Genomic DNA, 25,313 nt, shown 5'->3' with positions numbered 1-25,313 from the left:
CTTAGTATGAATCAAGTTCGGTGACAAGGAGAGGATGGAAGGGAATGTGTGGGTTTTTTTAATCAGTTATCTGATACCCATAGAAACCACTTTTTAAAAGTCTCCAAACCAAGCACTCTGAGAAATCTGCACCATCAGAATTTCTGTTTGCTTAACACAGAGTTCACAGTCTCCCTCCACAGCGACACATCCCCCTTACCCAAGTACAGTGAGCTTAGGCAGAACCAAAGCTTAGGGCCCGCAGGTATGTGCGGGAGTACTGCTTGGAATGTTTGTAGGGGCTCTGGGTTTTATTGAATGAAAACCTTGAAATCATTGCTCAAGGTGTTCTGCTGAGGGGCTTGAAATGAAGTATGACTTTGTCCTGCTTGTTCATAATTCATTAATGACAATCTATGTTGGATTCTGGCTAAACTGTTCGATATTGGAGCCTGGTCTTGGAAGAAGCCAGATCAATCTTGGACCAGCCCAGCGTACATCATGTGTCCCTGGTGCAGAGGGATCTATGAATCTTTTTTTTTATTCGTTCACGGGATGTGGGCGTCGCTGGCGAGGCCAGCATTTATTGCCCATCCCTAATCCCCAGGATGTTGTTGATGGGGGATTTGGCGATGGTAATGCTGTTGAATGTCAAGGAGAGGTGGTTAGACTCTCTCTTGTTGGAGATGGTCATTGCCTGGCACTTGTCTGGCGCGAATGCCACTTGCTACTTATCAGCCCAAGCCTGGATGTTGTCCAGGTCTTGCTGCATGCGGGCACGGACTGCTTCATTATTTGAGGGGTTGTGAATGGAACTGAACACGGTGCAATCATCAGCGAACATCCCCATTTCTGACCTTATGACTTCATAAGAGAAGGAATTGTTGTCTTTTTATTAGATTTCATATCTCATATTGATTTTACAAACATAGGATATTTTGTGATCACAGTTGTTGATGTATCAGGTTTCTTTCCTTTTACTAGGAGATCCCCTGAGGCATTACCCATAGCAAATCAGAGAATGTGCTGTTTTATAACAACAGGAGTGTTATACCATGTTAACACGCAATGTATTATTCTGTTACCAAGGTACAGCTATGTTTAAGGTGGCCTGTCCCTTTAAGATTGCTAATTGGGGTCAATTAGAGGTTAACCAATGTTGGTGAGGGAAGTTTACAGATTGGTCGGTGCTTTTTTTCATACTTTTGACACTTCGAAGTGTGAAATGTGATGGACATGTGTCAGCTGCAAGACTTTTGCGTCAAATACAATGTTCTGGTTTGCACAGACTCAAGTTTATGTCTATGTTTTTAGAAAAAAATCTGGTACTGAGACTTTATTAAAATTACCGCTGTACCTGTTGTCATGTGTATGCATCTCAAAGCGACCTGTGTTTTGACTTGACATTCTGGAGTCCCGCAACACTGAAAGGAACCAGAAGGACACAGTTGTCAGCAGGTATTTCAGAAACTGGAGTAGAATGGGCCTATACTTTCTGGAGTTTAGAAGAATGAGAGGTGATATCATTGAAACATATAAGATTCTGAGAGGGCTTGACAGGGTCGATGTTAAGAGGCTGTTTCCCCTGGCTGGAGAGTCTAGAACTAAGGGGCATAGTCTCAGGCTAAAGGGTCAGCCATTTAGGACTGAGCTGAGGAGAAATTTCTTCACTCAGAGGGTTGTGAATCTTTGGAATTCTCTACCGCAGAGGCCTGCGGATGCTCAGTCGTTGAGTATATTCAAGGCTGAGATCGATAGATTTTTGGATTCTAAGGGAATCAAGGGATATGGGGAACGGGAGGGAAAGTGGAGTTGAGGTTGAAGATCAGCCATGATCTTACTGAAAGGCGCAGCAGGCTCATGGGGCCGCATGGCCTACTCCTGCTCCTATTTCTAATGTTCTTAAACTTCTGGTATGACTTCTGGTCCTGATCTATGCTGTCTTAAATCTGCCATATCTTCATTTAAAATGAAAGAATCTCTCTATAAATGACTGTTTCGGCTCAAAAAGCAGTAAATCTGATGGAGTAACAAGCACAAATTGAGGCAAGCAATCTGTATCTCCAAATCTTTTGTTTGATCAAACAACTTAACCTCAGTTCTATACCGGTTCGTTAATGTGCTTCCAATCGTGTTTGACATAGAGCAACACATTCCTTCCTACATTACAACAGTGACTACACTTCAAAAGTACTTAGTGCCATGAAAAGACTTTTATATAGAATCTTTCCATATGTCTCAGAAATATCCTGAAGTACCCACACACAAAGTGTAGTGACTAATGTTATGTAGGTAAACAAAGCACTCAATTTCCACATAATGAATGACCAGTTATCCTGTTTTTTGTGGTTTTGATTAAAGGGGGAATGTTGGCCAGGACACAAAGAGAAGAATTTTGTTCGTCAAATAACCCATGAGATCTTCATACAATACCAAAACCACAGAAACAGGCCCTTAGTTTAACATCATATCTGAAGGATCAGCAGTGCTTTTACAATCTGATTTTAATTGCTGTGAATATATTCATCACTGAAAGGTGAAAGCTTTTAAATTTTCAGTGGTCCATTGAGATTTAAAATAGGAAATGTTTCTGTAGTGGGGATTTTAACTCCCTCTGCTTGGCGGAAACCTGGCAGTATTGGAGTTAAAATCAAAGTGGTTCTTTTATTCTTTTCCGCCCCACGGCAGGAGCCTCGTGAATTTATGCTAATCGGGGTCCTATTACATAGTCAGGACCCCAAAGCCATCTTTATGGCCTACTGAGGGGAGGCTGTTGGATCAGAAGCAGAGGACCTCAAAGGTAAGTAAAAGTGTTCCTCCAGACCCCACAAAAATAGCTTGGGCTGCTTCCACGTTCCCGAATCCCTCCCGAACCTCCTCCAATGATTTAACCTTGCTGCCAGCTGGGCGGACTCCGGTCTGCCCGATATTGCGCCAGCCCAAACCTGGCGAGCTGCCTCTGGATGCCCGTTTGCAGCGGGTAGCTCGCTGGCTCCATTTAAGTGAAGCCCGGCACTCGTCCCAGATGGTCTGCCCGAGCGCTCTGCCGGCCGACTGCTTGAGAGTTAAACTTTCCCGAATGAGTCATCTTGTTTAAGCAAACAGCTGAGTACTTACAGCGTCGTTCTGTCTCCCTGTTCTCATTTTTCTTCTGCCTTACAGAATAGATACCCATCGTAATAAAAATCATTGTAAGGGAAACTGTGACTCCAGCAACAATGGGAATGTCGTGCTTTTCCAGAGCAAAATATGAAGAGGACTCCTTCACTTGTGCTTTTTCCCTGCCCAGAGGAACAGCATCAATTTAATGATATAATCATATTTATTCAGTTTACTGGCTCATTAATAAAAGTTGATTCTACCATACACCATATTAGAAGCCACAGACATTAAACAAGAGCAGGTACATCAAACGGAGCTATTATCTTAGTTAAAGTTAAAGAAGACCATAACAGAGTTGGCTCAGTGCTAGCACTCTCACTTCTGAGTCAGAAGGTTGCTGGTTCCAGCCCCACTCCAGAGACTTAAGCACAAAATCTAAAGCTGACACTCTAGTGCGGTACTGAGGGAATGCTGCACTGTTGGAGGTGCCATCTTTCAGATGAGATACCAAATTGGCCTCTCAGGTGGATGTAAAAAGATCCCATGGTACTAATTTGAAGAAGAGCAGAGGAGTTCTCCTCGATGTCCTGGCTAAAATTCATCCCTCAACCAACATCACTAAAGCAGATTATCTGGTCGTTATCACATTGCTGTTTGTGGGACCTTGCTGTGAGCCAATCAGCTGACGCGTTTCTTACATTACACCAGTGACTACACTTCAAAAGTACTTTATTGGCTGTAAAGCGGTTTATTAAAACCCTGAGGTCGTGAAAGGCGCAACATAAATGCAAGTCTTTCTTTTCTTAAAATATTATAAAATTGCAGCATTAACTTATTCTCCAAATCTAAAAGGAATTCTCCAAGACTTGTTGGGGAGGTCCATTCGTTGTCATTTTTTTCCACAGTGATGAAATATATTATTAGAAAATATTAATTTAGAATGATAAGCTTTCAGTTGCAAGGGAAAACTGAAGCTATCTGATTAAATTTTGGAAAGGATCATGAAAGCCCTTGGGAACAAGGACATTAAGTGTAGATTTGGGTAGGACTCTCGGGGAAGGTGTAATTAGAGGAAGGCGGGCAATGTACTTAGGAGGCGGTGTTCCATCCTGACCAAAGACCAGTAATATCTTTGGGCTCGATTTTAAAAGGGCGGTGGGATGACAGCGAGGTGGGGGGTGGGGTCAATAGGCACGCGGCAAACCCCAATAATAAAAATGTACCCATCCCCCACGCGATCGCAACTTATTTGGTGCCCTTTAACCTTGTTTCCGGGTTTGCCATCCGAAAGCTGCGCAGTGGGTAGACTGTGCACCCGCATGACAGGCTGTCAGCTGGAGCGTCTGGAATTAAAGGGCCATTGCTCCAATGGATTTTGCTTCGAGCAAAGAGCAAGAAGACCCAATGGAGCAGCACAGGGGCAAGGCTGCTCCGAGATTCAGCAATGCCTCACTTCAGCTGCTACTGGCCGGGGTGAGGAGGAGGAAGGAACTATTTTACCCGGCCGACAGGAGGACGTGCCCTGCCTCTGCCACCAAGAAGGCCCGGCTCGAAGTGGCAGAGGAGGTCACCAGCAGGAGCACCATCTACCGCACTTGGATCCAGTGCAGGAAGCGTTTCAATGACCTAACTAGGTCAGCAAAAGTGAGTACACTTACCGATTCTCCTGCATTCCATGGTATGCATCACCCCCACCCCCAATTCATTCTGCACTGCCAAGACTACTCCATCACATCTGTCCTCACATCACTTAACGCTCATCCTTAAATTATCTGCACTTCCTCACCTCCCCATTTGTGACCCCACCACTACCGCTCACCCCAATCCTGATCCGATGCGATGTCTCTGTCTCATACTCACCCTCTGATGGACCTCTTTCACGGTCAGCCTCACCCGAAGCAATACATTCATCGGTTGACCACTTTACCATCACTCACTCATACGTCTGAACTTTCTCCTCTTCTAGAAGAGAGCGTAAAATGCACACAAAAGGATGAGGACTGGAGGGGGGCCACAACAAATAGTGGTCCTCACAGACCCGGAGGAGGACGCCATGCAGATCAGCCGCATCCTCGAGTGCCTGTCCGTCGGGGACGCTGAGACTGGCACACCCCAAATGTCTGGTGACACAACTTTAATATTCATCGCACACAACATGAGTTGATGTTAACAATGCTTGGCACGTTGAACACCTCAGTAAGCTCATTGCAACATGACCCATCTGTGATGATGCTGAATATTGGCTTCTGTTCTCTTACAGGCCCTTCAACGACCGCAGTGATGGCAGAGGGCGATTCCTCTGAGCACGCACCATCATATCTAAGCGAGCCATCCACCAGTGGAGATACTCACACCTTGGTGGGTCCTAGTGGTCAGTTAGGTGGGTTAGTACCTGGTGAGTCACCACACACAAGTGAGCACGAGCAGACACTGGTGGCAGGGGCAGCTGTGGAGAGTCCGTGTCGGTGGGAGCATTCCTCTCCAGGCTCTGCTCAGCTGATCACAGATGCTGAACCCCGGGGGCCATCCTTTAAAAGGAGAATGATCGAGGGACAGTAGCACATTTGCGAGGTACCAGAACAGGTGCCATGCACACTCTCCACAATAGCGCAGAGGATGGAGGAGTCCAACTCCTGCATGAGTGGAATGGTGGCACAGGAATCTCTGAGATAGTATCACAGGGACATAAGCAACTGTCTGAGATAGTGTCACACATAAATGCTGAAACGTCTGAGATAGTGTCGCAGATATCTGTGGAAATGTCTGAGATAGTGTTGCAAGTAAGTGCGGGAATGTCTGCGATGGAGAGAAGGCTAGCCTCTATTGAGATTCAAGCATAGCTCACAAATGAGTCCATTCAGGCCCTGACAAGCCGTTCGGACTCATGGTGAACAATGTTCTGCCACCTTAAACAGGCAGACAGAAACTTTACAACTGAGCTTCCAAGGCATCACACCTGTCCTCCAAACTGTTCTCCAGCAGGGTGGTAGGAGTAATGTGGGCCTGGTCCAAGAGAGGGATGATCGCAAAAGGGGACATGGAAATGGGGACGCCACTTAAAGCCCTCCCATGTCTCACCCATTGCCCCTCTCTCAACCAGTACCCGCAATGCTGCCTCCTCTCCAGGTGGCCGAGTCTGCCCCTGCACAGGTGCAGGTGGAGCAGTCTTTGGAGGGGCCCTCAGAGGCTCCAAAACCCAGAGGGCGTAGGCCGAAAGCATCTAAGCAGCCCGGCCATGGACATGGGCAACCTGCCACTACCTCTGCTGCAGGCACAGGGGATGCACCACGTAGAAGCGGTAGGAAGAGAGAGGATAAGGATTTGTGATCATGAAGGGTATGCACAAGGGTGTCTAACAGATAGTCATGTTTTTCATTTATATTTGGTTTTTGTTAAAGTCTCATTAACTGTTATTATTCTCACCACTACTGCCACATCTTGCCTGTTCTTGACTGGCTTTTGTGATGAAGTATATGAAAGGGGGCTATCATGAATGGCGACATTTGATGCCACCCAGTGGGTCACTTTACAGTGCGTGTATGTGTAGTTGCAGGACTGTTTTGTGTCGGGAGGGGGAAGCTGGTGTTGGCGCTGCTCTTTCCAGGTGGTGTGAGTACTGGACTCTTCTCACTTTCTGATCTTACGAGAACTGTTCACATGAGTGACTCCCTGGCCTTACGAGCAGCCAAGTGAGCCGCTGCTCTGCCGATGGGTTCATCCCCCTCCTCCTGCTCCTGCTCCTCCTCAATGTGGATTGCAGATGTGGATGGTGGATGAGGGCATGGAGCCTTATCAACCAGTACCCCTCTCTGTTCTGCCATGTTGTGCAGGGCACAACACACTACTATAATGCGACCCACTCTCTCTGGTGCGTCTTGAAGCGCTCCCCCTGAACGATCGAGGCACCGAAATCGCATCTTCAGTCCTATCTCATGTTCAATTATAGACCTGGTGGTGATGTGGCTGTCGTTTTATCGATGCTGATGGGGTTCCTCAGAGATGTCATGAGCCACATGTGCAGGGGGTATCCCTTGTCCCCAAGGAGTCAGCCCTTAAGGGTGTTCGGGATGTTGGATTCCCTCAGAATGGACAAATCGTGGCAGCTGCCAGGGAATCTGGCGCACACGTGAAGGAATCTTTTGCGGTGGTCACAAACGAGCTTAGTGTTGATGGAGTGATACCCCTTCCTGTTGATGAACAGTCCTGGCTCGTGTGGAAGTGCTCGGATTGCTATATGGGTGCAATTGATTGCACCCTGTACCCGTGGGAAGCCATCCACAGCGTGGAATCCCACTGCCCTCTCCGTCTGGCTGAGGTCGTTCTTGGGGAAGTTGACGTATTGCGTGACCCTGCGAAACAAGCCGTCGGTGACCTGCCTTATGCACTTGTGATCCAGAGGCGAAGAAGTTGAGGACAGTGGTCACTTTAACTGCGACGGGTGATGAGATGCCACCAGGCCCAGCCTGGAGCAGCTCGGCATGAAGGAAGCTGCAGATGTCTTCGACCTCCTGGCGACTGACTCCGAGCCTCCGTGTGCACTGTTCCTCAGAGAGGTCCAGGAATCTGAGCCTTGGTCTGTAGTGCCTTCTGCGACGTCGCTCCCTCTGTTGTTCCCCTTGTGCAGGTGCCTGTAGCACTGCACTGTGTTGTGGAGCTCCAAGTGGCAGAAGTGTGTGCTGTGCCTGGCGAGGATGGTGATGTTGCTCGTCCTCAGATGTAGTGGTGAATGGAGACATCGTGCCCCCCATCCTGATGGTGTCAGTTTGAGTTGGTAAATATGTGTAAACAGAACAATTCTGACTGGAAACCAGGAATTTTGAGTCTAAACACAAAGATCTCCCAGCCAAAAGTTTGTGAGAAAGAACTGAGTGCCCTGCTGCAATAACTCACCTTTTATCTGTCACACAGGCATTTAAATGTCCAAATGGCTGCCGGCTGAAACACGACTCCTTCACCATGGCGTGTTTCACACAGCAAGGGAAACACGTTGAGGCACATTGAAATCGCTTGCCTTCATTGTAAATTGCATTTATTCATTTTTAAACTACTTCAACTAGGTGATTTAGCGCTTTAAATACCGTCTGAAGTTGTGACTTCTGGGTTCGGGAACGGCGTGCGCACCCAGATGACTCTGGGTCGTGCGTGTTCTTCAGCGTGCTAGAGCCAGGATTTCTGCCCGCTCCTGGAAATCACGATTTTCTTCGCCCCGCACCCAACGCAGTTCCGTTTTAAAATCGAGCCCTTTGTCTTTTTTAAAAAATTGATGGAGTATTTATCCTTTTGTGCATTCCTGGTCGGGAGGGCTGATTGGGAAGTTGAATATTACAGTTCCTGAATAAGCTTTTTTAAAAAAAAGGGTCATGTTGATCTTTTTTACGCTATTATTTCAAACATGTGAAAAACCAATAAAATCTTTAAAAAAAACTTAAATGATATTTCCAAACTAATGTAACTTTTTGACATAACTTGCCTATATTGACCAAGTTTAAATTTTCTAGATATGCTACAGGAAGGACCCTTGTAAACTGGCCCGTGATCAGCAACAAATTTTCCTAAATGTATTTTTTTCCTGCAGAGTGATTTATAAAGATATCCAAAGGTCACAAAAATATCTTCTGGGCTTCTTCGGGCCTCCCCCAATGGCTGGGAAGGTTTGTACAAGTCAGTGGTCAGAAGAAAACTCATCACTATCATGCACAGGTTAGCTTAGCCCCCCTGCAGTCAGAAATAAAGGCACCTCCAAGAAGCACCTGGGAATGCCATCTTGTGAAGTGAGTCCTGGTACCTCCAGAGGCAGCAACACCAGCTTCTACCACCAAAACCTAAGCAGTCTCCAAAGTGATGTAAGGTAAAGGCATCGTGAGTCCAGTCTCCAGCAAGTGACATCGCTCATCTTGATGAATACAAAATTAATCATAAAAGACATCTTCATTTGTGCATTTTCTTTATTCTAATTTATCCTGATAAGCAACTGATAAGAACAGTAGAGTTCTATTGCTAACACAGTGGAAAAAACAGATTTGTTCAGTGGGTTAAGTTTTGGAATCCTGACTTGCTAGCTGTGGCACAGCTGTATTACTCAAACTCTAGCACTTTTTGCAAAACCTGTAAACAATGCAAAATCATAATTTTTCTTAATACCCATAAAGACACTTCATGTAAACTAAAAATGCACTCATTCTCCAACTCTTTTTCACGGTATAATTTACATCAGTGAACTTTAAGCCCTGATTCAGAAAAGACAGTCAAAATGTTTTAAAGTCTTTAGTGTTGCTCTTAATAAAAAAAAAAGTTTCCTTTTTGTATCAATTTTGTTTTTGCCTATTTGTGTTTAAACACTGAGTTCTGAGGATCTCCTCATGGGAAGTAGAAGAATCAGAGGTGATAATGACTCCCATGATTATGGGGAGCAGGATGACCATCAGGAGAACTACAGTAATAACTCAAGGTGCCTCAGTGACATGAACATTATTTCAGTTCATGTTTATTTGCTGTTCGACTGAAAAATCTGGGAGGCGGGTTTACCACAAAAGATGGGACAGTTATATTTTTAAGTTTTTTCTAACCTTCTTGCTCTAGGTTAATGCACTTCTTGTATCTTAGATCATTGTCGTGGGTGAGTCCCAACTTCCCACAGCTTCGACAGCATCTGCCCTTGCCTTGAGATCTACGTAACCTTTCAGTAACATGTTTTAAGAAATGAACAGCAAGACTTATTCAGTGATTGCTTTTAGCTACTGCAATTATTCCATGTCTCCATAAGGCCTTCCAGTATAACATTTTACCATAAGACGCCTGGGAGGAGATCCTGTTGGGTGGGTAGGTTGGTGTGAGGGGGAAACCAGGAGGAGGGGAATTAAGTGAAAGAAAAGAAAATGAACAACTTACTTTCCTATCTCTGCTTATTGGTTTTATCCGCACTTCACTTCAATCAATCTTTCTTTGCTTTCTCATCTTTTTCCCACCATGTTTATCTCCCCCTACCTCTCACTCAGATTTTATACTAAAAGCAAAAGGGGCCTAGATATCCGGTTTAAATGCCCCAAGGAGCAATGGTTTAAGATTATATAACAGGTGTGACATGTTGTACATGATGGACAGGCACCCTACAATGACACACATGTCAAAGAACCATGGAGAATATTGGTGCCTGCCATTATAGAAATGGATTTGAGCAGGGAGACGTGTTTGTCATGGCCACAGGAGCTCAGAGGCATGTAAGTAACTTGTGAGACTTCCAGTCAGGAGATAAATTAATTCACACAGTATCACCAAACCATCAGGGAGTTCTCTTTGTGTCTGTAAACCAACCCTTGACCTGACTCTGTTTTTATGATCATCATTATTATGATTATTATACAAGCAGTGAGTCATTTCCTCTGAATTTCCTTCCTGAAAATACTGGCAGGGTGCTAACACAAGCTGACTGTGCTGAAAAGGCAGCCAGTTACAAAAAGCAATAAGTGTGAAATGCAGCAAGTGCAGGAGAAACAAGAGTGTCTGATCATGACAGTGATAAGCTGTGAATTCTGACTTCTGAATCAATATACAAAATCACCAGACAAAGAATGCTCTTCAGCCCATTTGATCTTATCCTTCCACAATATCAGCTCTACTATATCTTCCTATTACTGTAAAGAATCTTACAACACCAGGTTATAGTCCAACAAATTTATTTGAAAATCACAAGCTTTCGGAGGCTTTCTCCTTCGTCAGGTGAATGTGGAAATGAAATCCTTGAAAGTTTTGCATTTATACTCAGAGAACAATACCTGGTGATTACAGATAATCTTTCCAACTGCCCAAATTTGTTGGACGATAACCTGGTGTTGTAAGATTCTTTACATTTGCCAACCCCAGTCCATCACCGGCATCTCCACATCATCCCTATTACTGCATCAAGCTGTTTCTGTCCTGGCCTCAACCATCCTTCCAGGAAACTGGTTCCAGTTATTAATCACCTTCTGTGTGAGGAGTTATTTCCTGACATCTTCTTACATTTGCTTTTCACAACCTGGATGTTGTGCCCTCTTGTCCTACTGCCCTGGCGTATTGTTTCAGATCTACTTTCTCTGTCCTGTTATCTTATATACCTCGATAAGGTCCTCTCTGGGATGTCTTCTATTTTTTGAAACTCAAGAGCCCTAGCTTATCATTCCTCATAGCTCTCCTCTCTGATATCGGGGATCAATTTCATTGCTCTGTTCTGCACTGCCTCTAGAGCCTGGATGGTGTCCTAAGTCTTGACACCTGAACTGCAATACTCTTGTTACATTGCTTCTAATAAAATTTTACAACCGAACAGAATGGGACATTATCCCACACAATGCACATAGCTGGCTGCAGCATCCAATATAGGTTTCCCGCCCCCAATGCACATGAAAGCTTTGGGTACCAAACATCTCATTATTGGCCCTTTTATTTTGACATTAACAGGAATGTCAACTGACACTGGAAACTAAGAGGATAAAAGTACTTATTTACAGCACTCTTTTTATTTTAAATATAAACATAGTCCTCTAGTTTGATGAAACCCATTAAAAATTAGCACCAGGTGATTGACACGCCTCACCCATTGCCAACAGCCCCTCCCCGGTTGCTATGGTTAGTTTTGTTTTGTTTGGGACCAGGATTTAAATTCACCCTAACCTCTTGGTGCAAACCTCTGCTGGTTATGAAAAACCTCAGTTGAATAATATGGGGCAGACTGAGTTCCTGGGAGGCACAAGTCGACAATACAAAGCTGCCCAAAATTTGGCAGTCTCATTCATAGCTACATTTGTGGAACACATCACACTGGTGCATTAAGTGGGTGCTTGTCAATAGTTGAGGTTAATATTTATGTTTGCCGGAGTGAAGGGCACTCACTCCCTGGTCAAGTATGGCACAGGTGATACCTGTGAGATACAGCTTTAAGATGCAAATAGCTGCAATAGGGAAAAACAAAGAAACCACAAAATCAGTGAGACAACATGCAGCTATTTGATCCAACTGCCAATTAGACTCCCTGCTTGATGTTGACAGTGATTTTGAAAAATGGGAAAAGTCCGATTCTCTAACACTGGAATCACTCAACTTGCTGGTCAATTTAAAAGAAACTACAAGCAGATGTATCTATTCGGCAGTTTGTAACAAATGACCTTTTTGTGAGTGTGTAAAAAGGTGCAAGGGAAGCCAGCTTTTAATTAATTTATTTACATATATGTAAAATACTGAATCTTGGAACTCTCACTCGTGTGTGTACCTGTGTACATGTGTGTACAGGAGCTTGTCCAGTTCCCCACTATAGGAGTAACTTTCATCTTCACCGCTTCGGCAGTAAACCGGCAGAGCAGTCTGCCTGCCTGTTATAAAACTCGTCCAATAACAGACAGGCAATATACTCCGCTAGTTCACCACTGAAGTTGAAAATGACCCCTTTTAACTTTGGGGTTAATGTAGGGGTGGTTCATTATGCAGGAAAAAAATTAAATATACTCAAAACTACTCGAATACGGAAATAGAAAACACTGGAAACACTCAGCGGCTCAGGTAGCATCTGTGGAGAGAACAGACAAGAACTGATAACAGGTCCATACTTAAAACATCTTATCTGTTCTCTCCACAGATACTGTTTTAGATGCTGAGTGCTTCCAGCATTTTCTGTCTTGGATTCAGATTATCTGCAGTATTTTGCATTTTCTTTACTGTTACAGTAATGTTTTGCAATCCATTTGCTGCTCATTCAGGCTGAATTCAATGGTGCCCAACCTCAGCATCCTGTCTGAGCTTGAGCTGAGCTTCAAACCCTGTATCATATCCACTGATGAGACCAATGGTTTGCCCCACCCATTCCACCCGTAGCTCATGCCTTCCACTGCTGGAACCCTCCTCTAAGCCTTTGTCATCTCCAAGTTTGACTTTTACAGTACTTTCCTCACCAGCCTCCCATTCCCCACAGAGCATGAACTCCAACCTGTTCAAAACTCGGCTGCACTAAGTCCAGCTCCCCCTAGCATTCCTGTTCTTGCTGACCTCCCTGTGCGTTGAATTCAAAATTCTAATCCTTGTTTACAAATCTCCCCATGGCCTCACTCTACCATACCTCGACAACCTACTCCGCTCCTCAATGTCCTCTGCTCTTGTGACCTGACCTCCTTTGCCTTCTCCTTCATTCTGATCCATCATCAGTCTTCACCGTCTGGGTCCTTCACTCAGCAACTCTCTCCCTAAAGCCCTCTGCGTCACTACCTCCCTCCCACTTTGGGATGCTTCCTCAAAACCCATCTCCTCGACTATACCTTCGGTTACACCTTTACTTCTTCTACTACTGCTCACCATCTGTTACCACCTCCATGAAGACATGTACTATGGTAAAGATGTTAGATAAATACATCTTGTTATTGCTGCTGCCCCCTTCTCATTTTAAATGCTGCTATACATAGCCTCAGATGTGTTAACGCTTCCCTTCTGTAAAATGAACTGATGAGGATGATGTAAGGATTCACGCCCCAAACAAATAGTTGGGGGTTTGAACTTCACACTACGGTTTCAGCGTGTGACATAAACTGACATCCTGTGCAGTAATGAGGAAGTGCTGTATTATTGGAGGTCCCATCTTTTGGATGAGTTGTTAAAACAAGATCCAATTTGCCGTTTGATGACAGAGGTGGATGGTGGAGATTTCATTTTTAAAAATTCGTTCATGGGATGTGGGCGTCGCTGGCGAGGCCGGCATTTATTGCCCATCCCTCATTGCCCTTGAGAAGGTGGTGGTGAGCCGCCTTCTTGAACCGCTGCAGTCCGTGTGGTGAAGGTTCTCCCACAGTGCTGTTAGGAAGGGAGTTCCAGGATTTTGACCCAGCGACGATGAAGGAACGGCGATATAGTTCCAAGTCGGGATGGTGTGTGACTTGGAGGGGAACGTGCAGGTGGTGTTGTTCCCATGTGCGTGCTGCTCTTGTCCTTCTAGGTGTTAGAGGTCGCGGGTTTGGGAGGTGCTGTCGAAGAAGCCTTGGCAAGTTGCTGCAGTGCATCCTGTGGATGGTGCACACTGCAGCCACAGTGCGCCGGTGGTGAAGGGAGTGAATGTTTAGGGTGGTGGATGGGGTGCCAATCAAGCGGGCTGCTTTATCTTGGATGGTGTTGAGCTTCTTGAGTGTTGTTTGGAGCTGCACTCATCCAAGCAAGTGGAGAATATTCCATCACACTCCTGACTTGTGCCTTGTCGATGGTGGAAAGGCTTTGGGGAGTCAGGAGGTGAGTCACTCGCCACAGAATACCCAGCCTCTGACCTGCTCTTGTAGCCACAGTATTTATATGGCTGGTCCAGTTAAGTTTCTGGTCAATGGTGACCCCCAGGATGTTGATGGTGGGCGACTCGGCGATGGTAATGCCGTTAAATTTCAAGGGGAGGTGGTTAGACTCTCTCTTGTTGGAGATGGTAATTGCCTGGCACTTGTCTGGCGCGAATGTTACTTGCCACTTATGAGCCCAAGCCTGGATGTTGTCCAGGTCTTGCTGCATGCGGGCTCGGACTGCTTCATTAATTGAGGGGTTGCGAATGGAACTGAACACTGTGCAATCATCAGCGAACATCCCCATTTCTGACCTTATGATGGAGGGAAGGTCATTGATGAAGCAGCTGAAGATGGTTGGGCCTAGGACACTGCCCTGAGGAACTCCTGCAACAATGTCCTGGCGCTGAGATGATTGGCCTCCAACAACCACTACCATCTTCCTTTGAGCTAGGTATGACTCCAGCCACTGGAGAGTTTTCCCCCTGATTCCCATTGACTTCAATTTTACTAGGGCTCCTTGGTGCCACACTCGGTCAAATGCTGCCTTGATGTCAAGGGCAGTCACTCTCACCTCACCTCTGGAATTCAGCTCTTTTGTCCATGTTTGGACCAAGGCTGTAATGAGGTCTGGAGCCGAGTGGTCCTGGCGGAACCCAAACTGAGCAGGTTATTGGCGAGTAAGTGCCGCTTGATAGCACTGTCGACGACACCTTCCATCACTTTGCTGATGATTGAGAGTAGACTGATGGGGCGGCAATTGGCCGGATTGGATTTGTCCTGCTTTTTGTGGACAGGACATACCTGGGCAATTTTCCACATTGTCGGGTAGATGCCAGTGCTGTAGCTGTACTGGAACAGCTTGGCTAGAGGCGCAGCTAGTTCTGGAGCACAAGTCTTCAGCACTACAGCTGGGATGTTGTCGGGGCCCATAGCCTTTGCTGTATCCAGTGCACTCAGCCGTTTCTTGATATCACGTGGAGTGAATCGAATTGGCTGAAGACTGGCTTCTGTGATGGTGGGGATATCGGGAGGAGGCTGAGATGGATTATCCACTCGGCACTTCTGGCTGAAGATGGTTGCAAACGCTTCAGCCTTGTCTTTTGCACTCACGCGCTGGACTCCGCCATCATTGAGGATGGGGATGTTTGCAGAGCCTCCTCCTCCCGTTAGTTGTTTAATTGTCCACCACCATTCACGACTGGATGTGGCAGGGCTGCAGAGCTTTGATCTGATCCGTTGGTTGTGGAATCGCTTAGCTCTGTCTATAGCATGTTGCTTCCGCTGTTTAGCACGCATGTCGTTCTGAGTTGTAGCTTCACCAAGTTGGCACCTCATTTTTAGGTACGCCTGTTGCTGCTCCTGGCATGCTCTTCTACACTCCTCATTGAACCAGGGTTGATCCCCTGGTTTGTTGGTAATGGTAGAGTGAGGAATATGCCGGGCCATGAGGTTACAGATTGTGCTGGAATACAATTCTGCTGCTGCCCCACAATGCCTCATGGATGCCCAGTTTTGAGCTGCTCGATCTGTTCTGAATCTATCCCATTTAGCAATACTGTCATGGACAGATGCATCTGCGACAGGTGGATTGGTGAGGATGAGGTCAAGTAAATTTTTCCCTTGTGTTGGTTCGCTCACCACCTGCTGCAGGCCCAGTCTGGCATCTATGTCCTTCAGGACTCGGCCAGCTCGGTCAGTAGTGGTGCTACCGAGCCACTCTTGGTGATGGACATTGAAGTCCCCCACCCAGAGTACGTTTGTACGTTTTGTGCCCTTGCTACCCTCAGTGTTCCTTCAACATGGAGGAGGACTGATTCATCAGCTGAGGGAGGACGGTAGGTGGTAATGAGCAGGAGGTTTCCTTGCCCATGTTTGACCTGATGCCATGAGATTTCATGGGGTCCAGAATCAATGTTGAGGACTCCCAGGGCCACTCCCTCCTGACTGTATATCACAGTGCCGCCACCTCTGGTGGGTCAGGACATACCCAGGGATGGTGATGGAAGAGTCTGCGACTTTGGCTGAAAGGTATGATTCTGAGAGTATGGCTATGTCAGGCTGTTGCTTGACTAGTCTGTGGGACAGCTCTCCCAATTTTTAACACAAGTCCCCAGATATTAGTAAGGAGGATCTTGCAGAGTCGACTGGGCTTGGTTTGCCTTTGTCGTGTCCGGTGGCTAGTGGTCCGATGCCGGGTGGTCCATCCGGTTTTATTCTTATTATGACCTTTCGTAGTGAGATTTTACAACTGAGTGGCTTGGTAGGCCATTTCAGAGGGCAATTAAGAATCAACCACATTGCTGAGGGTCTGGAGTCACATGTAGGCCAGACCGGGTAAGGACGGCAGGTTTCCTTCCCTAAAGGACATTAGTGAACCAGATGGGTTTTTATGACAATCCGGTAGTTTCATGGCCACCATTACTGATACTAGTATTTTAATTCCAGATTTTTTATTTAATTAATTGAATTTAAATTCACCAGCTGCCGTGGTGGGATTTGGACTCATGACTCCGGATTTTAGTCCGAGCCTCTGGATTACTAGTTCAGTAACATAACCACTATGCTACTGTACCCTCAAGTTTCCTGGTTTCTATTTGAAGATCAGCAGGGAGTCAACAGTGTTTTGATACATTTCTCCCTTAGGCAACACCATTAAAAAATACCAGATTGACGGTCATTCATTCCATTGGTAATTTCTGGGAAAATGCTAGTGCAAAATGACTGACTCATTTGCCTGCACTTTGAAAAAGTGATTCATTGCGTGACGGTATTTTTATAAAGGGCACAATATAAATGTATTATTAAGCAAAAAACAGGGCTATAATCTCTCACATAAAATGGATATTCCCGAAATTGTTTGTTGGGGTTGGCCGTGCAAGCTGTCTCTTGGGATGAACATTGTTATATAAAGGAAATCTGGTTATTGGCATTGCCAGGAATTTTATCATTTTATAAATTATTCTCTCAATGTATTTCACTTACAATAACAGCAACATTTGGGGCAGTGACTAGAGCTCAGTCTTACAACATACTGTTAATTAATCTTCCATATATAATTGTAAGAAACCTCTGCTAAGTTAACTCATTTTTGTAAGATATGGGGAAAGCACAGACCTGGCCAATTTTTATTACAATTTTAAATGTGAGAAAACAAAAATAAAATAAATGTTTTTTCTGTGAATGAAATTTCATCATATTGTTTTAATGCCACCCTCCACCTTGTAATAATCACTGACCCATAACAATAAATGGATCATCCATAACTACCACCTTCCCACTACTGAACAAGCAGGATTGTTTTAATACCCCCTTCCTCCTCCACAAAGGACATGCACCACCAATCTTTTACAGTGACAGAGCCATGGGGAATGAGCAGGGGAGTGGGACTAATTGGGTAGCTCTTTCAAAAGCACAGGCACAATGGGCTGAATGGCCACCTTCTGTGCTGTATGATTCCATGACTTGCTATAAGAAAAGCATTGGAAAGGTTTTGGATTTACAGGAGCCAACAACTGGCAGTTATGAAAGTAGACTGTTGTTTCTGAATACAGCCATAATAATGTCAATGTAAAGTATGATGTAGAAAACCAGATCTCACTGAAGTTGATGCACACTTCTTTTCCCCCCTCATTTTAGATCACTTCATGTGTCATTACACATGCCTCTTCATCCTCACTAGTAGTTCAGTCCAAAAATCAGCAAATTTCTATGTCTAATTCAAACTGTCTACAAAAAATAGATTTATTAACAGTCAAACTGTTGTAAAACAGAAGACAGATCAAGAAGGGGTGGCTCCCTGAAAATAAACACCAGCTGTCTTCCTGAGTTATGCAGCCAGCACCACTCATTCATTTATATTCCTTAATCCATCATCAATCCCCCAACATGTCTCATCTATATATACACTTTCTGTCTAGGGAAAGCCTGTAAGAATTGAACTCCTCAGCTCTTTTGTGTCACTGCTCTTAATTTTTCTTACCATGGAACAATGTCCTCAATAAAATTGTTCTTTACAAAGTGGCCATATCCTGTTAACTACAATTAATCTCATAAACAAGGAAGAATCCCATTAGGCCTATGACCAGGTTTACATACTGCTATAGGTCTTGACCAACACTTTGGGTCCCAATCTTTGCTGTTTACACCTGCCACAGCACTGAATTGGTTTCCATCCAATCTGTAGTCACAAGCTACAATCATAAGATAGGCACTGGTTAGGCAACGTGAGCTTGGGTACATAGATTGAGTGGGGAAGCTGAACTTGACACGCAGTCCAAAAACTGAAACATTAGAATCCCAGAATTTTACAGCACAGAAGGAGGCCATTCAGTCCATCATGCCTGAGCCTGTGTCTGTGCTGGCTCTCTGAAAGAACTAGTCACTTAATTCCATTCCCCTGCCCTTTATACCCTTCTAAACTTTTCTTTATCCATTTCCCTTTTAAATACTGTAACACATATTTAGAAAATGTTTTTATGAACCACTAGTTGTATTAAATTGAAAGCTGGAATACTAGAGCCTGGTCTTCATTTGCTTCCATGCTCTACATTACCCACTCCACACCCTAGAAAAGCACTCATATAAATGGATAGACGAGATATGATTGATATGAACCACCTGAATACAATTAACACCAATTGACATAAATCATATGGATACAATTAACACTGGTCTCCTTCCGGTTCAAATGCCCCTCTCTACAACAACATTTCAGGATTTTTGATCATTCTTTTCTTCAAGGAAAGTATTGTGAGATTGAGTTATGCTTAACAGTTGTGTCTTAAACAAAATGTATTCACTAGTTTAATAACAAAACAAGGCTATTATGTGGAATTAATATCCAACAAAGCAGCCCATCTGATTTCAATACACATATTCAATGCCTGCAGGTTATGGAAATATGCCGTGTGGGAAATTATACATTGAAACCAGCTCTCTAAGGCACAGAATGTTAGAGTCTCAGTGTGCTGTGCTTCAGTGTTCATCAGCCAAACTTAAATTTTTTTTAGCAGATTAATTTTTGGGTCCCTTGGGCAGCAAGTGACATATGGATGCAAGACAAGTCTATTCCCCCTGATCTTATGTCCATTTACGTGCATGGGGCTAAAGAGGAAAGAGCAGGGCCTGGGTGTTTAGATAGGTTTTCATCTTACATTATGGTAACATTAAGAAGATTTCCACTGCGACTTGCCTGTGCACAGAACAAGCATCTTTGTATAGAATAATTTTATAAAAGTCCACTGAGATTCAGGTTACAAATTAAAAGTCAAATAAGTTTTCAAGGAAGGCTTCCTGGTCTCTAGGAGATTTGTGAGATCATCAGATTTTTTTCTATCCATCATCAGATTTCTGTTTTAGCTGACTTATTAGCATACAATGTCTGCTCGATGATAGCACTGTTTACCTTTTAGTAACTGACACTTCCTTTGAATTAAGACAAGGAATCCTCAAGAGAGTGTCATTATCTGCAGGGGATCTCATGGAATGTGTTATTATTTGCAGGGGCTTCCCCATACAGAAACTTTGAAAACTACTGAAGTAGACATTTTTGGCAATACAATTATTTAAAACCAAAGATAACAGGATTAGAGAAAAGTGCAAATCTATTTTAAACAAATAGCTCTTAAAAAGTTTTGAAAAGTTTCATAGCCAGACTTAGAACTAAGAACTGGTGTAGGGGGTATACTTGAAGTTTTGTTGCACAAATTAATACCAGGCACAGTGAGCATAATATTTGAGTAACGGCTATTTTCCCAACATTAAGATAAAGAAGGAAAAACATCATGCTTTTTATGACCTTAGGATGTCCTAAAGCATTTCACAGCCAACAAATTACTTTTGAAATGAAGTCACTGTTGTTATGTAGGGGAAAACAATTTGTGCACAGGAAGGTACCACAAACAGCAAAGAGATACATGACCAGATAATCTGTTTTAATGGTGTTGGTTAAGAGATAAATGTTAGCCAGGACACCAGAGGAAATCCCCTGTTCTTCTTTGAATAGTGCCATGAGACCTTTTACATCAACCAAAGAGGGCAGATGAGGTCACAGTTTAACATCTCATTGAAAAGGCAGTGCCTCCACCAGTACAGCACTCCCTCAGTACCTCACTGAAGTGTCAGCCTAGATCACGTACTCAAGTCTTTGGAGTGGGGCTTGAAGCCACAACCTTCTGACTTAGAGGCGTGAGTGCTATCACTTTCCTATTATATAAACAAAAGTTTCACTCCTTATTCTATTTAGAATGAAAAGGACAGACCTTATAATAGTTCCACTGGTTCCAACTGTTGATTGAAATGGTTGGCTTGTGGTACAATTGGAATTCCAAGCTGTTGGTTCTGAAGAATACTTTGTAGCAGCTTTACTCAAGTAGTGCAGATATGTCCCCAGTGATGGCAGAGTAGAATTGCTCGTGAGCATTTTCAGTCGTTTCTGTGTAAAAATTGTTTTTTTCCCTGGATTTGTAGACAGATATATCTTCAACAAAGAAGTAACAGTGCTTGCTTGGGTTGTATCATTCACTTTTGGGAAAACTTGAACTCTAGTAAGATTTAGAGCAACGTCCATTGGAGTAGAATGTTGTTTAGGAAGAGGTATACCCATGGATGGAGAATCTAAAGCTACAGGTGTTACTAAGGTTGGAAAAGTGTTCATTGTAGATATTGCTGGAGGTGAAAAGGGTTTCATTGTATTCGTTGCTGAAGATGAAAAGGGTTTCACTGTAGACATTACTGGAGGAGTAAAAGGTCTCACTGTAGACATTGCACGAGATGGAAAAGACCTCACTGTAAACACTGCTGGAGATGGAAGAGGTCTCACTGTAGACATTGCTGGAGGTGGAAAGGGTTTCACTGTAGACATTGCTGGAGGTGTAAAAGGTCTCACTGTAGACACTGCATGAGATGGAAAAGACCTCACTGTAAACACTGCTGGAGATGGAAGAGGTCTCACTGTAGACATTGCTGGAGGTGGAAAGGGTTTCATTGTAGACGTTACTGGAGGTGTAAAAGGTCTCACTGTAGACACTGCATGAGATGGAAAAGATCTCGCAGTAGACATTGCCAGAGATGGAAAGGGTCTCACTGTAGATATTGGAAAAGGAAAGGGTCTCACTGTAGATATTGCTGGAGATGGAAAGGGTCTCACTGTAGATATTGCTGGAGATGGAAAGGGTCTCACTGTAGATATTGCTGGAGATGGAAAGGGTCTCACTGCAGATATTGGAGATGGAATAGGTCTCACTTTAGAAATCGCTGTAGGTGGAAAGGGTCTCTCTGTAGATATTGTTTGAGGTGGAAAGGGTCTCTCTGTAGATATTGTTTGAGGTGGAAAGCGTCTCACTGTAGATATCGCTGGCGGTGGAAAGGGTCTCACTGTAGATATCGCTGGCGATGGAAAGGGTCTCACTGTAGATATCGCTGGCGATGGAAAGGGTCTCACTGTAGATATCGCTGGCGATGGAAAGGGTCTCACTGTAGATATCGCTGGCGATGGAAAGGATCTCACTGTAGATATCGCTGGCGATGGAAAGGGTTTCACTGTAGATATCGCTGGCGATGGAAAGGGTCTCACTGTAGATATCGCTGGCGATGGAAAGGGTCTCACTGTAGATATCGCTGGCGATGGAAAGGGTCTCACTGTAGATATCGCTGGAGATGGAAAGGATCTCACTGTAGATATCGCTGGCGATGGAAAGGGTCTCACTGTAGATATCGCTGGAGATGGAAAGGATCTCACTGTAGATATTGGAGATGGAAAAGGTCTCACTGTAGATATTGGAGATGGAAAGGGTCTCACTGTAGATATTGGAGATGGAAAGGGTCTCACTGTAGATATTGGAGATGGAAAGGGTTTCACTGTGGATATTGTTGGAGATGGAAAGGGTCTCACAGTAGATATTGGAGATGGAAAGGGTTTCACTGTAGATATTGTTGGAGATGGACTAGGTCTCTCTGTAGATGTTGTTGGAGATGGTTTTATAGGTCTTACTGTAGGTATTGTTCGAGATGGAAAGGGCCTAACTGTCGATATTGGAGATGGAAAAGGTCTCACTGGAGAAATCGCTGGAAATGGAATAGGTCTCTGTGTAGATATTGTTGGAGATGGTCTAGGTCTCACTGTAGATATTGTTGGAGATGGAAAGGGTCGCACAGTAGCCGATGGTGGAGCTGGAAAGGGTCTAATTGTAGACACTGCACGAGATGGAAAGGGTCTCACTGTAGATGTTTCTGGAATACCTAAAGTTACAAATGCTGCTGAAACTGAAGTCTGTAAGCCAATCGATGCTGTTGAGGTAAGTGGTGCCATTGTTTTTGAGGAAGGAGAATGGGGGTAATATATACGGTTAGGTTTTATTGAACCTGAATTAGATGTAATAGCTGTCAAAATATCTGAATGTAAGATGGTGCTATGTTCCTTGTGTGTTGAGGTTATGGGAGCAGAGATGTATGGTGATGCTGTGGAAAATTCATCTGTCAGTTGATCTGGCCCTGGAGCTGAAACATTTATTTTCATTAAAACAGACGTCTGTATTTTTGAGTAGGATGGGCAAAATATCATTACATCCTTGTAAAGCAGATTATTATAGAGAGCAAACATACAGTGGCCCAAGAAATGACTTAGTATTACATGCAAATAATCTGAAAATCATTTGAAGGCTTGTTTATAAAATATAATATGGTTAGAGTCTACAACACAGAAACAGGCCATTCAGCCCAACTTGTCCATGCCAGCGCTTATGCTCCACACGAACCTCCTCCCACCCCTCTTCATCTAACCCTTTCAGATATCCTTCTACTCCTTTCTCCCTCATGTGCCCATCTAGCTTCCCCTTAAATGCATCTATGCTTAAAGACCTCACTCAGATCACCCCTCAGCCTTCTCTTTTCTAGAGAGAAGAGTCTCAGCCTCTGAGGCCTTTCCTGTTAAGTATATCCTCTCAGTTCTGGTAACATCCTTGTGAATCTTTTTTGTACCTTCTCCAGTGCCTCTATATCCTTTTTATAATATGGAGACCAGAACTGTTCACAGTACCCCAAGTGCGATCTACCCAAGGTTCCATACAAGTTTAACATAACTTCTCTGCTTTTCAATTCTATCCCTCTAGAAATGAACCCCAGTGCTTGGTTTGCTTTTTTTATGGCCTTATTAACCTGCATCGCTACTTTTAATGATTTGTTTATTTTTACCCCTAGATTTCCTTCACTCCTGTACCCCATTTAGACTCTTATTATCCAGGTAGTATGTGGCCTCCTTATTCTTCCTACCAACAATAAATTTCAGTACATACTGGCCCCTAAAATTTTATTCAGGATAACACAACCAAAATATGTCCACTATTAACAAATAAGACTGATATCTTATTAAAGTGCTGCCACAATTGATCCAAATTGACTGGCTCTGAGCTTCATCATTTGTTTGCAGTTATACAATGCGTGAAGTGCAGTTTCTCAGTTTTATAGCTGCAAATTCCATGATCTTCAGTAACTCGTACCTAAAAAATTATTTATTTAGTACTTACCATTTTCAAATATGTTTGAAATATGGAATAAATATAGCTGTAAAAATGTAAAATCTAAAATGCACCTAAACATAGTACAGCATGAAACAAAGAAACCTGTCCATTAAGTAAATATTACAAATCAGAGAATTAAAACCAACATAATAGCATGGCCATATCAGTCCTCATTCTTGCACTAATCTTCCAAACACACATCAACACTTTCATATCCAGATACTACAGACTGGACAGCTCTCTACTATACAAAAATTCAAAATATACCAAGTCAGCATCTGGGAGAAAAAAACATCCCAGTGAATGCAGCACATAAAATCAAATTTGATTTAAAATTGAATGTGATTTGCTGAAACGTAAATACACAGTGCATCAAATTCAATCTCGGAAGATCTAAATGGGGCACAATGCCAAACACCCAATATCAATGAGCAAACCTCCAAATGTCTCTTTGCCCAGTGCACGCAGAGAAAAATTAAATGGGATGCAAGATTCTGTCATTCCCATCTCATTAGCATGGAACGATTTGCCTACTGTGGGTGTAACCATGTACCAGCTCTCTGTCCCTTCTTCCTCTGCTTTGCACCTAGTATTTCTCAGGTGCAGAGCAGAGAAAAATTAGCTCTACTTTCTTCACCTGCCGCCAGAAAGTAAAATGTTTCCAGGATGGGACAGCAACAGACCCAGCACATACCTCATGACAACTTCTTTTGACTGTGAAAGCGGTTTGCGAGCATCATTCATTGATTCGTGAAGATATAGCACAGATGATTTTTTATTTTTTATTAATTTTGTTTTAGAAACTAAGTGGAACTTAAGTTGGGGTGATGCATTTTTGTTTTATTTCGTAATATTTATATTGCGTGTTATCTCACAAGTGCAGAAGTTGCAAGTTCCCCTCTTCTGGGCTTTTCACAAGCTAGTCTCTTGGCCGTTCTGACTGCAGTAACTTTTTGTTAAACACAGACAACAGTGGAACCATTTCAGAATTCAAGCAATTACATGGCCTAGTCCTGTATTTACAAACAACAGCCCTGTACCCTGACACCACACATGCAGTACATGCTCCAAATCCAACCCAACATCCCCCATTGCGTGCAAAGTATGAATGTTAACGCCTAACATCAGCTTTCAATCCATAAATTAACAAACAAGATAATACCATTTATGGTCATACAAACTGAGGACAAGCTTACAAGCACTGAAATGGGATATTTTCTATGTGTAAGAGATAAAGTGAATATAAACATTTCTGTAAAGGCTTATAGTTGTTTTTGTTCTATTTGCGTTCAGTTGTAGCACTTAGTTTACTGGAAGCTATCTTTCTTAAAATGTAATTTAAAGGCAGTGCATTCTATTTGACAAGTACCCATTTTTGTGTTCTTTCTACATATAAATTATTAGAAATATTTATTTTCCCTTTATTTAATTTATGACC

General features: G+C 43.6%; 1 protein-coding gene across 1 annotated transcript in view; it reads right to left on the bottom strand.

Moving 5' to 3' along the window:
* Positions 1-25,313, bottom strand: part of LOC137300336 (uncharacterized) — an 82,632-nt gene that overhangs the window by 16,708 nt on the left and 40,611 nt on the right. The window contains exons 14-16 of the mRNA XM_067969422.1: positions 20,621-22,856; positions 3,097-3,260; positions 1,337-1,403 (exon numbers count right to left, since the gene is read on the bottom strand). Of these exons, the coding sequence (XP_067825523.1) occupies positions 1,337-1,403; positions 3,097-3,260; positions 20,621-22,856 (2,467 nt within the window). The remainder of the gene's footprint in view (positions 1-1,336; positions 1,404-3,096; positions 3,261-20,620; positions 22,857-25,313) is intronic.

This window comes from Heptranchias perlo, chromosome 31 (genome assembly GCF_035084215.1).
Source record: "Heptranchias perlo isolate sHepPer1 chromosome 31, sHepPer1.hap1, whole genome shotgun sequence".
In the NCBI taxonomy this organism is placed as follows: Eukaryota; Metazoa; Chordata; class Chondrichthyes; order Hexanchiformes; family Hexanchidae; genus Heptranchias; species Heptranchias perlo.
This window is presented reverse-complemented; position numbering and strand designations above follow the sequence as displayed.